At 41.8% G+C, this 16,270-nt stretch overlaps 1 protein-coding gene across 4 annotated transcripts in view; it reads left to right on the forward strand.

Annotated features, from left to right (window-relative positions):
• Window positions 1–15,815, forward strand: part of LYN (LYN proto-oncogene, Src family tyrosine kinase) — a 129,393-nt gene extending 113,578 nt beyond the window's left edge. For 2 of the 4 annotated variants that reach the window (XM_037802929.1, XM_037802931.1), the window contains exons 11-13: window positions 438–591; window positions 3,784–3,915; window positions 14,033–15,503. In XM_037802929.1, the coding sequence (XP_037658857.1) occupies window positions 438–591; window positions 3,784–3,915; window positions 14,033–14,235 (489 nt within the window). In that variant the 3' untranslated portion in view covers window positions 14,236–15,503. Of the gene's footprint in view, window positions 1–437; window positions 592–3,783; window positions 3,916–14,032 lie in introns of all 4 variants that reach the window. The other 2 variants (XM_037802930.1, XM_037802932.1) reach the window with 1 other exon arrangement.
• Window positions 15,816–16,270: the final 455 nt, after the last annotated feature.

Genomic DNA, 16,270 nt, shown 5'->3' on the forward strand with positions numbered 1-16,270 from the left:
AGTTTCATGGGCAATTGGTTACCCAACAAAGATGTTGCTGTTTGGCAATGACATCCTGTTCTTGATACCCTGATAATTTGTCTTAGCATATCACTCTCTCCAGCTCAGTTTTCCCCTTCAAAAAGCTGGGTTAAGAATATCCCTGTATTAAAATGTGAGAATGTAGTAAGATGTAAAATATATTCTCCACACATTAGAAAAATGTTGAGAAATGTTGCTATTAAGAAAAAAGAATGACCATCGTGGCGATTGGTGGGGAGGGGCTGTTATTTTAGAACGTGTTCAAAACGGTGATGCTAAGTTACCCAGTTTTTAAAGCTTAAATCATCAGAATAACATCCACGAGAGGATGCCGAGTCCTGCTGGTTGTTTGTTTTGCCTTGACAGCCCCATGTACTAGCTTAAATATGAGACGTGAGCCCTTTTCCTCTTTTCAGATCGCAGAGGGGATGGCGTACATCGAAAGAAAGAACTACATTCACCGGGACCTGCGAGCGGCCAACGTCCTTGTTTCCGAGTCGCTGATGTGCAAAATTGCCGATTTTGGCCTTGCTCGAGTGATTGAAGATAATGAGTACACAGCAAGGGAAGGTACGCACTAATGATGAGTCTTAGGGATTTTGTTGTTGTTTTGTTTGGTCTGTTTTTAACAAAGCAAATTACGGTAGCTGTCACTAAAAAACTTATTTGGTACAATATTAAACATGTCCCATAATGATCTATCTTTGGTACTATTCTAATAGCAAATTTTTAAAAAAAATTACTCTCTTTATGAACTCCACATGATACATTTATAAAGTTACAAATGCTGTAATTTGAATTTCCATTAAACAAAGCAAAAGATAAATTAATATATTTGGCTAGATCAAACTTATTTATTTAACATTATGTATTAAAGTTTGCCACTCAGTGAAGTATGCTTTCCTTAACTACAGAGAAAATATTTGCAACATCCATTCTCTATTCAGTTTTTAAGTTATAATTACAAATTAAAACATGGAAATTATCACATGCACAGAGCTAAATATAATGTCATAAAACACACTCTTTTATTTTCCCACATTCAATTTTATTTGGTTGGAATAAAAATATGCCGATAGCTGTAAAGCCCCCTGTCCCTTACTGATGGTAAATGCCACCAAGGTCCCTTGCACGTTATTCCATGGGCTCACCCTCCGTGGCCACCAGATTGAGAGCAGGGGAAATCGGGCACTGCAGTGGCCTCTCCTGTCATAGAATGGCCCTTGGTGCTTATGCCTGAAAGATTCTGATGGTCTTGCCCATGACAAGGTCAAAATTGAACATTTTGGCAGTGCTTTCTCTCTTCCCGAAGAGCAAAACTCTTTCCTGGCATTCCTAAGAACTGCTTAAGTAAGGATTGTTTTTCTTTCAATGCCACATATTTATTTCTGGTGCTTCATGGAAGACGTTGACACAGTTTATAGAGGTGACCATCCAAATCAAAATATTGTTGCGGTTTGTTGAGAATCTCTTCGCTTCCATCACGTTGAAGCATCTTCTCCTCTTGCATCAAGCTGTACTTTCAAGGGGTTTTCCCAGCTCTAGGCCTGGGCTTAATAATTATGTCATCAGCAAAAAGGCAGGTGAAGAATAGTTGAAGGAAAGAAGGAATTAAAAAATAGTAATAGCCAAAATGTATTAAGGTTTACAGGATCACACACTATTCTAAGTGCTTTTCAGATATTGCCTTGTTTATCTTTAACAACCTTATTTCTGTAATGTTATTATAACTCCCACATTATAGACAAGGAAACTGGGAGGTTGAGCAGCTTTCAGAGGTAACACAGCAAGTGGTAGAGCCAGGAGTCTAACCTGGGAAATCTAGCCCCAAAAAACGTGAGTTAGAATTTAATCCACTAAATTGTCCCATGATAGTGATTCATAATGGATTAGTTTTTGCAAGTCTAGAGTCTCACAAAAATAAGTGTTCTCCTTGTATGAGATAGCTAGAATATGAAAATTCATTGAGAGAGAGTACTGGGGTGGGGGAAGAGGGAGAAGGGAGATTTAATGCATAATGGGTGCAGGGTTTCTATTTGGGGTGATGGGAAATTTCTAGTCACAGCTGGCGGTGAGGGCAGCACAGCATTGTAGGGTGATTAATCCCATGGAATGGTACGCGTGGGAGTCGTTGAGTTGGGAAAGTTGATGTTGTATATGTTTCCACAAATTAAAAAAGAGAGAGATTAAGGAGACAATAGTGACTGAAGCCAATCCATGATTCCAAATCAGATCTAAGATTGAAGGAGAAAAGACCCAAAAGGACGTTACTGGGACATATGAAAAAAATTGTAACATAGTCCGTACGCTTTGTATCAACGTTCAGTTTCTTGAACTTGATAACTGCACTTAAGGTGGTTACACAAGTGAATATCCTGTTCTTAGGAAATGTACATGGCAGTAATTAATGTTCAAGGGGCATGATGTATATACAATCTGTTCTCAAATTTTTGAAAACAAATTGGTAGATAAAAAGATAGATGGATAGCTAGAATGATACAGTAAATGTGGTAAAATGCTAAAAGGTGGTGGATCTGAGTATCTGGGTGGGGAACAAGTTCAAGTTCTTTGTATGGGATTTGTTATATTATTTTAGCAACTCCCCTGTAAGTTTGAAATTATTGGACAATAAAAAGTTTTTTTTTCAAAAGTGCAGAGTTCTCAAGGTTTAGAGTCAAACAGTATCCTGTGTCCTCACTCATCTCCATAGCTCTCCGAGCCATTTTATAGACAGAGCGGCATGGCAGGCACAGAGACAGCAAGTGGCTTGCAGCCACATCAAGTGGAAGCAGGGGGGCTGGGATTCCAGGCCAGGCAGGTGATGTCTGAACTGGGCATCTAACCACTGGCCGCCTGCACCTTGCCGATGGCCGGGTGGGGTACAATGCAAGCTTGTGGGATAGGGGCTCCCTGAACTTTCTAACCTCCTTATTGCTGAGTTTCACTGTAGGTCAACAAATTCTATAGCAAAGACATAATAAAGGCAGAGGTACACGTAATAACAAAAATGTGGTTGATGAAAACCCTTCATATTTGCCAGGTGCTGGGTGACAGTTGGTGTGGGAGCCCCTGCTTTCTGCAGGGCACAGTGTGAGTCCTCCCAGGGTGGGCTCACCCCCCATGTTCTCTCTGGACCCCGGGGATAAATGTCCTTTAGCCTCACCAGTCCTCTGAAGAAACCTCGATCCAGCCCTAACTCATTTCAGCCCTAATGCACCACATCATTCTATCCAACATCTTTTTTAAAGTTGAATAATGTTGTTTCCTCTCAAATGAAAGAACGGAGGTTTATTTTCTAAAAGTTTGGAGTAGCATCTGAAATTCTTATTTTTACTGTCTTAAAAATGCTTATCCACAAAAATACACACCTTAAAAATATATTCATATGACATCAACCTAGAATGAGTTCGTTAAAGAAAATTTGGTTACTGAAGATATACTTTAGAATGAATTCCTTCATGTTCTGTATGATGTTCTTTTATGCTTAAAATTGACTTGTTATAGCATCTCTGAGAAGATGCACAAGAAACTTTGCTTCTTAAAAGGAGACGACCCAAAAGAGAAACAGAGGAGGGGGGCAAATTTTTTTGGTATAGCATTTTGTACCACGTCTGTTTTGCACTATGTGTATGTGTTACCTATTCAAAATAAACATTTAAAAATCAAAAGCAAAATACAAAGGTAAGTGTGAGGGTCGGACCTCTAGACTTTTTTAATTTAAGCTCAGATGCCCGAATAAGAATCCCACCTCTTTTTCCTTAGGTGCTAAGTTCCCTATTAAGTGGACAGCTCCGGAAGCAATCAACTTCGGATGTTTCACTATTAAATCTGATGTGTGGTCCTTTGGAATCCTCCTGTATGAAATCGTCACCTATGGGAAAATCCCCTATCCAGGTATCATTTACTTACCTATTTCCATTCAAGTGGTATAGATGAGAAAAACATTAAATTGCAGGGAGGCTTTTAAAATGACCCCATCTTTCCAAAAGCTAAGAAGTCTTTTGTGCTAGAACTTGATTTTGACTGCTTTTAGTGGAAGTTATTCTAAAATATGCTCATGCATTCTTACTCTTACTCTTATTTTATTGAATGCATCTTCTTTGCCTTTGCTGATTAACTCAACTTCTTATTCAATGCTTAGCATGTGCTTGTCACTGTCTTGGGTGTTGAGGTTTGGAATGAATTCCTCCCAGGTGCTCCTTGTATCGACAAGAGCATATAACTCTTTTTGATTAGTCTTGAAATGGAGGTTGTCACAAAGGGCTGTGGAGTTTACGAAATAACTGTCTCTGAGTTTATCGATGAAAGCTGTCAAATCCGTAATTTACTGCTCCTGGTGATGCTATCATCTCATGTTTCCAGATTCCTGACATATGAAGCACACGTTGCCAAGTTCTGCCCTCCAGGCACCTCTTCCAGGATTTGTGCTGGCATGCTGAAAAGAGGAATTTTCCCCCAAAGCCTTTACATTCTTATAAATGCTTGTCTTTTAACAAAATCTATGGATAAGAGGCACTTAAAATTAAATGTTTAGTGTTTAAATAATGCTCTTATTCAATAAGTCTTTGAGCATGCTGGGCACTCTCGAGGTGCTGCAGCTACAGCCACCTCAAAGCCTCTGCCCTTGAGAGCTGACATGCTAGCAGGGAGAGACGGACGATGGTCACACAGACGCTGAGTGTGTCAGATCAGGTGAAGGCGCTGTGGAGGGTTTAGGAAGTGAATTAGAGATTTGGGTCAGTAGAGACCGCGTGAGGAAGGGAGCGAGCCGTGAGCTGCCTGGGAACAGGTGTCAGAGATGCATTTGTTGAATGAATGAAGGAATGAATGAATGACTTGCCTAATTTGTTTAATCTGTAGGCAGTCTCCACGCTGTGGATGAGGAAGCAGGAGCTGAGAGAAGTAGGAGAGTCACAGAATTGGGAATGGAGTGGACTGGGTAGAGCTTTAGGGGCAACGATGAGAGCTTCACATTTTCCACAGCAGGACAGGGAAGCCGTGGAAGGTTCTGGACGGAGGAGGGCCACACTTGGCGTGCTTCTGAGCACTCTGTTGCAGGGAGAGGAAGCCTTGGAGAAGCCAGGGGCTTCTGTTTCTGAAGTTTCTATTTTTTTTTTACAATTATATTTTTATTAAGTGTTTTAATTTTTATCAGATGCACACAGTGCACCTTAAAACATCAAGCAGTGCGAAAGGCTTCTGATGAAAAATTGCCACCCCAGCTGGTTTCGCACCCGCCAATGCTCCTCAAAGGCATCAGTTTTCAGAAAGTTTGGTTATTTACTGTAGTATTTGCTGTTCAGTTCTAAATGTTATACAGTATTTCTATTACCTCTTGAATGAAGATGTTTTCTCCATTTCGTTTATTATTAAGTGAGAATATCATCACATGGTTCTAAACTCAAGAGATGCAAAGTGTCTCCCACCCCTATTCTCCAGCCTCACAATCCCCTTCCCATAGTTGGTCATTTTAGCAATTTCTGGTGGATTGAGTGGAGACATTCCAGAAATATCCACATGCATATACAATTAGAGGTGAACCAAACACATATTGGCTGGATGCCAAGAGTTAAATCACAAACATAGAATGAATTTCTGGGGATATGAAGATAAAATATAAAATTTTTTCACTAAAAGATATTTATTAAAATGTTAGCAGATATTAAAAGTGTAAATGTATAGGACAGGAGGTCATTTCCCGTTTGCCATACTAGTTGTTGAAATAGATACTTTCAGCATTCACGTCAAGTATCACTAACTTCTGTGCACATCAGAATATATTTCAGGAACCAGATTTTGAGAAACATGTCTTTTAGGAAAAAAAACCATTGTACCTTTTCTTCATTTCTTGGGCAAATATCAGAAATCCATTGTCTTCATTAACTGTTAGTCCATTTCAACAAATTTTGTTGTTTTGTTTTAAATTGTTAGCCCCCAGAAACTCAAAGCAATGAGGAATGGTTTTCTTAAAGCATCCTCTTGTTTTCATTGATGAATGAGAAACAAATTATCAAGGATTGCGCACATGACTCTGGAGATTTTCTTCATGAACTTCCAAGGCATCAAAGATATTATTCTGCTTCTAATTTATATTTACCAGATAGGGTACATTCCCAAACAGGATTTTTTTCTTAAGAGACTCATGACCTAAATGACTCAATAAGTATAATTTTCAAAGGTCACTTTGCTTGTTACGGATGCGAGTATGCCAAACGTTTTCACCTAGAATTTTAAAGTTTCCTCCACTGACACTAAATTCTGAAGTTGCAGGCCAGGAGGCTGCTGATGTTCTGATTCCCATCCTCTGTGAAAGATCTCATTTCCTTCATGGAAGACAGGGTCTCACGTAATCTCTGGAATTTCATGACCAAGTGCCTTGTTCAGGAGCTTTTGTCACTTTGTTATGCTGAGTACTTATTGCATCCCTGTGTTTGGAAACTTGTAGCCCTAAGTTCTGGGAAATTCTTGTATATTGCTTCTTTGAAACTTTCCTCCTCTCTGTTTTCTGAATTACTTACTGGTGGGATGTTAGACCTCCTGGAGCTGTTCTCTGTCATGTCTTCTGTCCTGTATTCCTGTCATTCTGTCTCTTCCTGGTGCTCTAAGCCTTTAACTTTATGCCCTTCCTTGGATGAGAAGCATCCTCACTGGATGATGCTTCTGGTCTTTTCTCTGAGGCCATTGAGTGTCTTCAGTTCTTCTGGTCCCTGCTGGGGGACTGAGCCTGGCTTCCAGCACTCTGGTGGCTCATGGAGGAGGGGGTGTTGGGAGCATCTTTTGTTCAGTGTCTCCATCGCCAACCTTTGCCATCTGCCAGGCAGGCTATGGGTCCAGTCCTGTCTGCAGCACTTGCCCCAGCCCTCCCCTGTGGTGTGCTGGTAACTCCCATGTCACAGCTTGCCTGTCGTCACTGTCCCTCTCTCATAGGCATGTGGCTTCTCCTTCCCGTTCTCAGCTAAGACCACGTCTGCCTCTGATTTCTTTATTCAATATGAATGGTCCAGACTGAAAGATGTCTCTTGGTTTCATCAAAAATGGGATTTAGGTTTTTGTTCCTTATTCTCTTTTTTTAGTTTTGGAGGTGGCTTGCAGGGGTAAAAAAAGGAGACAAAAATATCTTTGCTTCATTATCTTAAAACCAAAATTCAATTTCTATTCGAATTTTACAAAGAAAAAAGAAGGGGCTTTGTGGTTGTGGGTTTTGTTTTGCTCTGTTCTTATAACAAGAAAGGAGATCTTTGAGAATGACAGAGCCTTCTGAAACATCATGGAAAGCCTCGTGTCTTTTCTGGCTGTTTCTTACCAGACATATCTAGCATTCTAATGCTCTGTGCGAATTTGAATCAGGAAACTCCCCCTATCGAAAATACTCATCTTGGTGTTAAGTAATGTTCAGAAAAAAATAATAACCCCCTTGGAAGGAGTATTATTGGGTCCAAGACTGTGGGCCCGTGGTAGCTGGTGCTTCCTGCAGTGCAGTTCATATTCTTCCTGCTTGGAATTAGGTCAGAACCACAGGTCAAGGGCCCAATCCCTGTAAGTCTGCCCTCATTTCAAACTCCAGCTGCAAGTTTGGGGTTTCCCAGGCCACCTCTACTTCTGATCAACTGGCTACAAATTTGGGGTTCCCACCACCCCCTCAGGTTTGATAACTGCCTAGAACAACTCACTGAAAGCACTATAGTATAATTATGATTATAGTTTTATTATAGCAAAAAAGGATACAAATCAGGACTGGCAGAAAGAAGAGACACTTGAGGTGAAGTCTGGGAGGGTCTCAAATGCAGAGCTTCCATTTTCCCCTTCCCCTTGGAGCCAGGGAGTGTCACCCTCCTAGCACATCAATGTGAGTTAACAACCAGTCAAGTCCACCCAAGCTTTGGTGTCTGGAGATTTTACTCGGGTTTCATCACATAGGCATGGTTGATTCAGTCAGTGCCCACTGGTTGACATCTCCAGGTCCCCCCCCCCCCCCTTTCCTAGAGGTCTGGGGAGTTGATCCCAGTGGCTCAGAGTCCCAACCCTCTAATCACATGGTTGGTTTTTGTGGCCAATTCCCAGCCTAAGATCAGTGGTGGGCCCACCATGAACATCAAAGATTCTCCTACCACGGGGAAAATTCCAGAGGCTAAACCCCTCCAGGAACCAGGACTGAGGCCAGGCCTCTTTTCAGAAGCCAAATTCCTCACTCTACACTTCCTTCCTCACATACACACAGAGGGTCCCAGTGTTGTTAAAGACTGTTGGGGTTCATGGAGCTGCTGGGCTCCCATCTACTGTCACTGACCACCTATCCCTTTTCTAATCTGTACCCCATTTTTCTCCTTCCTGTGCTCTTTCGCCACCTTTTGGTCTCTGCCAATTCCTACCCCCTCCAGATAACACTCCCTGCCTCCCCGCCTATGTCCCTCCCTTGACATATCTTCCCTACCAGGCTGGACAAGACTCTGTCTTAATCTTCTTGTATCTCTCAGAGCTCGGTGTTAGGTCCTGGCCCATCATAAGGACTCAAAAAATACTTGTTGAAAGAAAGAATGATGGAATATATAATTGCTTATCTTTTAAGGAGATCACCAGCCAATGGGTGTTTGTTTTCTTTAACCTAGCAACAGACCAACGATTAGGTATCAGTATGGTCAAGTTCTGCATTCTCTCTCTCCCTTTCTATCTCTCTCTCTCCCCCCTCCCTCTTTCCCTCCCTTCCTTCCTCTCTCTCCCTCTCTCTCTTCCTTAAGATTAGCCATTTAATGTACTTGTTTTGTTGACATCAGATTCCCTGCTTCTAGCTCCTCTTATCAGGTCAAGTTCCCGGTCAGGATGGAACATGCTTGGCCTTTATCTGCAGCATTGAGAGAGTTCTTCAGAGTTAGGAACATATGAGAATGAGGAAGAAACTTTGTGCAGTAGAGCAACAGTGGCTCTAGAAAGGTTTATCTTCTGTGGGCACCCCCTAGGAAGGAAATGAAAGAGATATTCCTCACCAAGTTTGCAGGTTCAGTTGCTTTTTATATCATGCTGGATGCTAGTACCCCAGCCAGGATCCCCAGAACTTCACCAAGTCCCAAGCAAAAGTAAACACAGAAATTCCTTCTGAAATTTATCCCAGGGACTGTGATGAGCTACAAAAGCTTGAGCTGCACTGAGGCCATATAATTCTGTGGAGACCAGAACCCCAAATAAAGACAGTGATGCCAGTCTGTCCCTTGGCTTTAGCAACAGGAGTCAAATGGAGACTTCAGTTAGAAAATTCCAGTTACACAAAAGTTTGAAGATACTGCTTCAGAAGTACACTTGAGCAAACTTAATTTATCATGTAAACAACTCTCAGTAGTGCTGAACAATTATAAAGTTTGCTTGGATCGTTTAGTTTCGAAAACAAGGGCTCTTCCAAGACAGAAATAATCTTTGTCTTCTGCCAAGGGTTTAAGTCCAGGAAGGATCTCCAGTAACTGTATTCCAGAAGTCCTTAGAAGAAAAATTAATCAAGGGCAGAGGGGCTCAAACTTTACGGATCATGACCTGTGATGAGAAACACAGGAACCCACTCTGTCTATAAAACAAAAGTTTCACGGAGCCACTGGCATTTACGATGTGCATTGCATTTTATTCTGTTATTATTCATTCAAAAAATATTAGTAGTTCCTGAAAAATCAATTTGTCTTAGTTTTCCAGAGCTGCTCATCACAAATACCATATAATGGGTCGACTCCTATATTGCATTGGCTCCTGGTATTGAGGTTAGAAGTCCAAAATCAAGACATCGATCGGCAAGGCTTGCTTTCTCCTAAAACGCTGTCGCGTTCTGGTGCTTGCTGCCCGCAGTCCTTGGGGTTCCTGTATTTCTGCCTCCCATCACATGGAATGTCCTCTCCTTTGTTCTCCTTATAAGACTTCCAGGAATCCAATAAATCTGGATTAAGGCCCACCCTGTTTCAATTGGCTACATCTTAACTAAAAATAGCACCTTCAAGAGGTCCTGTTTACAATGGGTTCATACCCACAGAGACTAGATTAAAATTAAGAACATGTCATTGTTGGGGTACATAATTCAGTCTACCACATGATCCCAAATGCATGGTGGCCCACAATTTGAAAAACACTGATTAGAGAATAAATTCAAAAGAAGATTCTCTTTCAAATCTAGAAAAAGCGGCTTTCCCTAAAGCTGCTTGCTATCTTTTACAACCTTTCCAGTGACCAATAGTGGTAAAATCTATAGCTATAGAAAGGAGGTAGTTACAGAAGGTAAGCTGGCTGTGAGCAGTCAAGTTGCTTCCATAGGCCAGGTGTTGTGTGTATTCTGAGTGAAATACAGCTTCTTTCTGGAGGAGCTCATGTCCCGACAGAAGAGCGTATCCACAAAATACGCCAAATATACAGATGAGGATAGGTCCTGCTGAAACTGCTATGTGAGCACATTTCTCTGTCCCATTCTAATAACGGAGGAAAGCGTCATTATTAAAATGATCTTTTTCTTTCTTGAAGCCATTCTCAGTACAACAATCCACAGCGCAGCTTCTGAACTGCCCTGCAAATCTGACTATATAAAAAGCTTCCCTGCGTTAATCGGTCCTCTCACAGAGCTCAGTAGGAGTAACGAGCTCCCTGGTTCCCTCACCGGCTGTTGAGAAAATGCTAATTCCAGTCAGTGTTCTTTTTGACTTTAGCAGGAACTCAAGACTGGAACAATTTAATGAGTTTGTGAGCTTGCTAGCTGGAGAGCTGTGATTTGAACCCAATTTTCCTCCTCTCAATTAATATCTCTTTCTTAGAAAACAATGATTTCCACAAGATCCACAGCACAAAATACAAACAGGTGTCCATTGGATTATCTGGACTACTGTTCCTTCCAGAGAAATCTCAGTGTTTTAAACTGTTTGGCAAAGTCATCATCAGTTGGTCTGGCTGACTTCAGCATACTGCCTTAAGTAAATTTACAGTGAAAATTTTGCAGTGAAAAACTGATTTTAAAAATACTAGTATGAGATAAATATAGGTGAAAATGATTTTTTGTTAAATGTTTTATGTGTACATGCTGGAAAAAAATATAGTACTAAAGAAATTGAGTTGAGGGTTAGGATTGGGGCGAGTGGTTAACCCAAAAGGCCCGTTGACTCCAACATCCTTTTCCTATTGAAGGAGACATGCTGTATCTTCTACGTACTATGTTTGCTAGTTTTCTCTCTAGCCAACTAAATGTCATCTTGACCTCCTCTTTATTAGTCTCCTAGGGCTTCCATAACAAAGTACCACAAACTGGGCAGCTTAAAACAACAGAAATATATTGCTTCAAGTTCTGAAGGTGACAAGTCTGAAATCAAGTGTAGACAGGGCCCTTCTCCCTCTGAAGCCTGTAGGGGAGAATCCTTCCCTGCCTCGTCTGGCTTTTAGGGTTTGTCAGCAGTCCTCGGTGATCCTTGGCCTGCAGATGCACCTGTCCAGTCTCTGCCCTTGTCTGCACATGTGCTCCCTGTAGGTCTCCTCCTTTCCCCATAGGGACACCAGTCTTTGGATTAGGCCCCACCTCGACGACGTCATCTTAACTTGAACATATCTACAAAGACCCTATTTTGGTTTGCTGAAGCTGCCGGAATGTAATAGAGCAGAAATGGGTTGGCTTTTACAATGGGGATTTGGTACCTTACAAATTTATAGCTCTAAGGCCATGCAGATGTCCAGATTAAGGCATCAAAAAGATGATACCTTCTCTGAAGACACGCTGCTGTAACTGGAACACCTCTGTCACATAGGAAGGCACCTGGCCAGCCTGCTGGTCCTTTGCTCCCAGGTTACGTTGCCTCCAGCTTCTGGCTTCAGTGACTTCCTCTCTCAGCTCCTCTGGAGGCTTTTTCTCTAAGCTCTCTCTGGACTTTTTCTGTCTTTTATCCTCTCTGTAAAGGACTCCAGTAAAAAGATTAAGACCCACCTTGAATGGGCGGGGTCACATCTCAATTGAAATAACTTAACCAAAAGGTCCCACCCACAACAGGTCTGTACCCACAGGAATGGATTAAAAGAACAGGGCCTTTTCTGGGTACATAAACCACTTCAAACTAGCACAGACCCTGTTTCCAAATAAGGTCACGTTCACAGGTACAGGGCAGAGGGCAGGGGTTAGAACGCCAACGTACCTTTTTTTTTTTTTTTTAATCATCATTTTATTGAGGTATATTCACATACCACGCAGTCATACAAAACAAATTGTACTTTCGATTGTTTACAGTACCATTACATAGTTGTACATTCATCACCTAAATCAATCCCTGACACCTTCATTAGCACACACACAAAAATAACAAGAATAATAATTAGAGTGAAAAAGAGCAATTGAAGTAAAAAAGAACACTGGGTACCTTTGTCTGTCTGTTTCCTTCCCCTACTTTTCTACACATCCATCCATAAACTAGACAAAGTGGAGTGTGGTCCTTATGGCTTTCCCAATCCCACTGTCACCCCTCATAAGCTACATTTTTATACAACTGTCTTTGAGATTCATGGGTTCTGGGTTGTAGTTTAATAGTTTCAGGTATCCACCACCAGCTACCCCAATTCTTTAGAACCTAAAAAAGGTTGTCTAAAGTGTGCGTAAGAGTGCCCACCAGAGTGATCTCTCAGCTCGTTTTGGAATCTCTCTGCCACTGAAGCTTATTTCATTTCCTTTCACATCCCCCTTCTGGTCAAGAAGATGTTCTCCATCCCACGATGCCAGGTCTACATTCCTCCCCGGGAGTCATATTCCACGTTGCCAGGGAGATTCACTCCCCTGGGTGTCTGATCCCACGTAGGGGGGAGGGCAGTGATTTCACCTTTCAAGTTGGCTTAGCCAGAGAGAGAAGGCCACATCTGAGCAACAAAGAGGCATTCAGGAGGAGACTCTTAGGCACAAATACAGGGAGGCCTAGCCTCTCCTTTGCAGCAACCGTCTTCCCAAGGGTAAAGCTTATGGTAGAGGGCTCAACCCATCAAACCACCAGTCCCCTATGTCTGTGGTCATGCCAGCAACCATGGAGGTGGGGCAGGCGAATACCCCCGCATTCTCCACAGGCTCCTCAAGGGGGCACTACATCTTTTATTTTTTTTTTCCTTGTTTGTCTTTTTTCTTTTTTTTCTTTTTTTAACTTTCCCTTCTTTTTTTTTTTTTTTATCATCATTTTATTGAGATATATTCACATACCACGCAGTCATACAAAACAAATTGTACTTTCGATTGTTTACAGTACCATTACATAGTTGTACATTCATCACCTAAATCAATCCCTGACACCTTCATTAGCACACACACAAAAATAACAAGAATAATAATTAGAGTGAAAAAGAGCAATTGAAGTAAAAAAGAACACTGGGTACCTTTGTCTGTTTGTTTGCTTCCCCTATTTCTACACATCCATCCATAAACTAGACAAAGTGGAGTTTGGTCCTTATGGCATTCCCAATCCCACTGTCACCCCTCATAAGCTACATTTTTATACAACTGTCTTTGAGATTCATGGGTTCTGGGTTGTAGTTTAATAGTTTCAGGTATCCACCACCAGCTACCCCAATTCTTTAGAACCTAAAAAAGGTTGTCTAAAGTGTGCGTAAGAGTGCCCACCAGAGTGATCTCTCAGCTCGTTTTGGAATCTCTCTGCCACTGAAGCTTATTTCATTTCCTTTCACATCCCCCTTTTGGTCAAGAAGATGTTCTCCATCCCACGATGCCGGGTCTACATTCCTCCCCGGGAGTCATATTCCACGTTGCCAGGGAGATTCACTTCCCTGGGTGTCTGATCCCACGTAGGGGGGAGGGCAGTGATTTCACCTTTCAAGGCCAACGTACCTTTTGAGGGGGGAGGGACCCAAATCAACCCATGACACCCTCTGTACTAAAATGTATATATTTGTTATTTACAGGAAGGTCCTCAGCCTCTAAGGCTGACTATATTATTGGATGCAGGGTGTGGGTAGCAGAAAGAACCCTGCAAAGCTTCTTCCTTTGGCGGGATGTCTAAATGGGATGTCTTGTTTCCCTCAGGGAGAACAAATGCAGACGTGATGACCGCCCTGTCGCAGGGCTACAGGATGCCCCGCATGGAGAACTGCCCAGATGAGCTCTACGACATCATGAAGATGTGCTGGAAGGAGAAAGCCGAGGAGAGGCCGACATTCGACTACCTGCAGAGCGTGTTGGACGACTTCTACACAGCAACAGAAGGGCAGTATCAGCAGCAGCCTTAGAGCATGGGGACGTGCGGGTCCCTTGAACATGGATAGCCACCTCATTTTACAGGAAAAAATAGCAGACGCTGGCCACACGGGTCATTTCATGTGCATGGATCATCTGTCGTGCCGGGTTCCGGAAAGCCAAGGCTGAGTTACTCAGGAAGTTACCCTCTACACATAAAAAATGACTTTCTTTTCTGCTGAACTGCTGCCCAGTGGTTTGCAGCTAGGACTGCTCCTCAGCTGGACATTTGCTCTGCTAGACCAAGATCCAAATACAGCCTTCCGAGGGAAAAACCCCATCCTCCCCCAGATGCACTTGCTCTGGCCCCATGTTTACAAAGGTTCAGAGGCCATCTCAACAAATTCCAAATAGTAGCACAACTAGACTCATTTATAAAGTTAAAATGACCAGATGCATATCATGCTGCTCCTTTGTATCTTCTCTCTGCTTTGGCTTATTTGTTGAAAAAAATTACTAATCCAACCTCTTAGATTTTGCAGGTGAAAGCAGCTTAATGTCTTTCCCAGATTTCAGTTTCTTTATAGCCTCTGAAATATGAGAGTGCTACGTATTTTCCTTCCTTGGAGACTGCACAGAACACCTAGGTTGGAAGCAGCAGAATCATTTTCCTACTCTCCCCTGTAGAGGTATTTGTGAGAACGCAAAGCTGCTGTGTTTTGCAATGTGGCTTGCATCCACTGCATCGGCTCAACCAGACCTCTGAGAAAATGGAGAAGATACCAGCATCTTGCCTGAGAACCTGTTCTCCTTAAGAAGGCATATTTTTGACAATCTAAGTTTTCAATTCCATGACTCCCTGATACAGACTTTTTTGACAATGTAGTTTGGAAAAACAATGAAAGTCTAATCTCTGCAGAACCTTATGGGGCCTTCTAAAAAGGAAGCATAAGAATGTTCCTTATTGCTTCAGATGACTTAAAAATTATTTTAATGATCAAATATTAATTTTACTTGTATTCTAGAAGGTAAATGCCATATTTTGGGCTATTTTTGTGATTTAGCAATCTTTTCTAAATTGTATAAGATGTGTGCAACTATTTATATCCAAGGGTAGGGAGGAAAATAAGTGACCACAGCTCAGTGATGATACACTGGGGCAAGAGATTCAAGAGGTTTTGTTTACTAAATTTTTCTACTGTAAGCTTTGAATGGAAAATGCTGTATCGCATCATGTTTCACTTATGCTCTCATGTATATACCTAATATTTCTATGTTTGATTTTATTTTAATACACTGGCCCAATGGCATTTCAAGCTTTTTACTTGTGTTTAACATTTCCAACTGTCATCAACATAAAATTGGTACCAACCTGTGGAAAAATGACGGAGGTGATTCACCATAGTAACATGGTTTTAAAAACTTGTACAAGTTCTGCCTCATCCTTTAGTCTTTTCAGATTGGAGAACTGAGGAGTTAATGGCGTGGACACCGGAACATCCCATTATGGAGGCCGAACAGAAGGTGTTTTCAACTAGGCTTGACAGGCACCATTAAAATTTCAATTTGGTTATCTGTTGTCTAGGCCTTCGGTGCCAAGAGGAAAGGATAAAGCATTCCACTTTTCCACAAACATTAACTTCTTTTCCTGTGTGTTTTTAGTGTTCTTTCTGAAACGTTATAAAGTTTTCGATTCACAAGTGCCATATTCACAAATACAGACGTCTATATTTGAGCCGCAGTAGTAAGTTTTCCACGTGCAACCCCTCAGCCCCATTCGTGTTTTATTTCAGAATCACAAATACTACACAATATAGTACATGGGGAGGAAGAGTAAAGAATCCCTAAGGCATAAAGAAGTCTCTAGAAGATTGCTAAATTATTCACTCTCACTTGTTTTTCTCTCCTCCACTCTGCTACCTTTTGCCATTTTATGTTTTATTTTTCCTTCTCAATTAAGGCTGTGATCCTTTCCTCCATGTGTCTTCCCCATCACCCACTTTCAGCGCGTACTAGGGCTCCACGGTGCTCAAGGATGGCCAGCATCGTCTCTTTTGCAGGATTCTAGCCTCCTCCTGACAGGCAAAA

Source organism: Choloepus didactylus, chromosome 14, assembly GCF_015220235.1.
Source record: "Choloepus didactylus isolate mChoDid1 chromosome 14, mChoDid1.pri, whole genome shotgun sequence".
Lineage (NCBI taxonomy): Eukaryota > Metazoa > Chordata > Mammalia > Pilosa > Megalonychidae > Choloepus > Choloepus didactylus.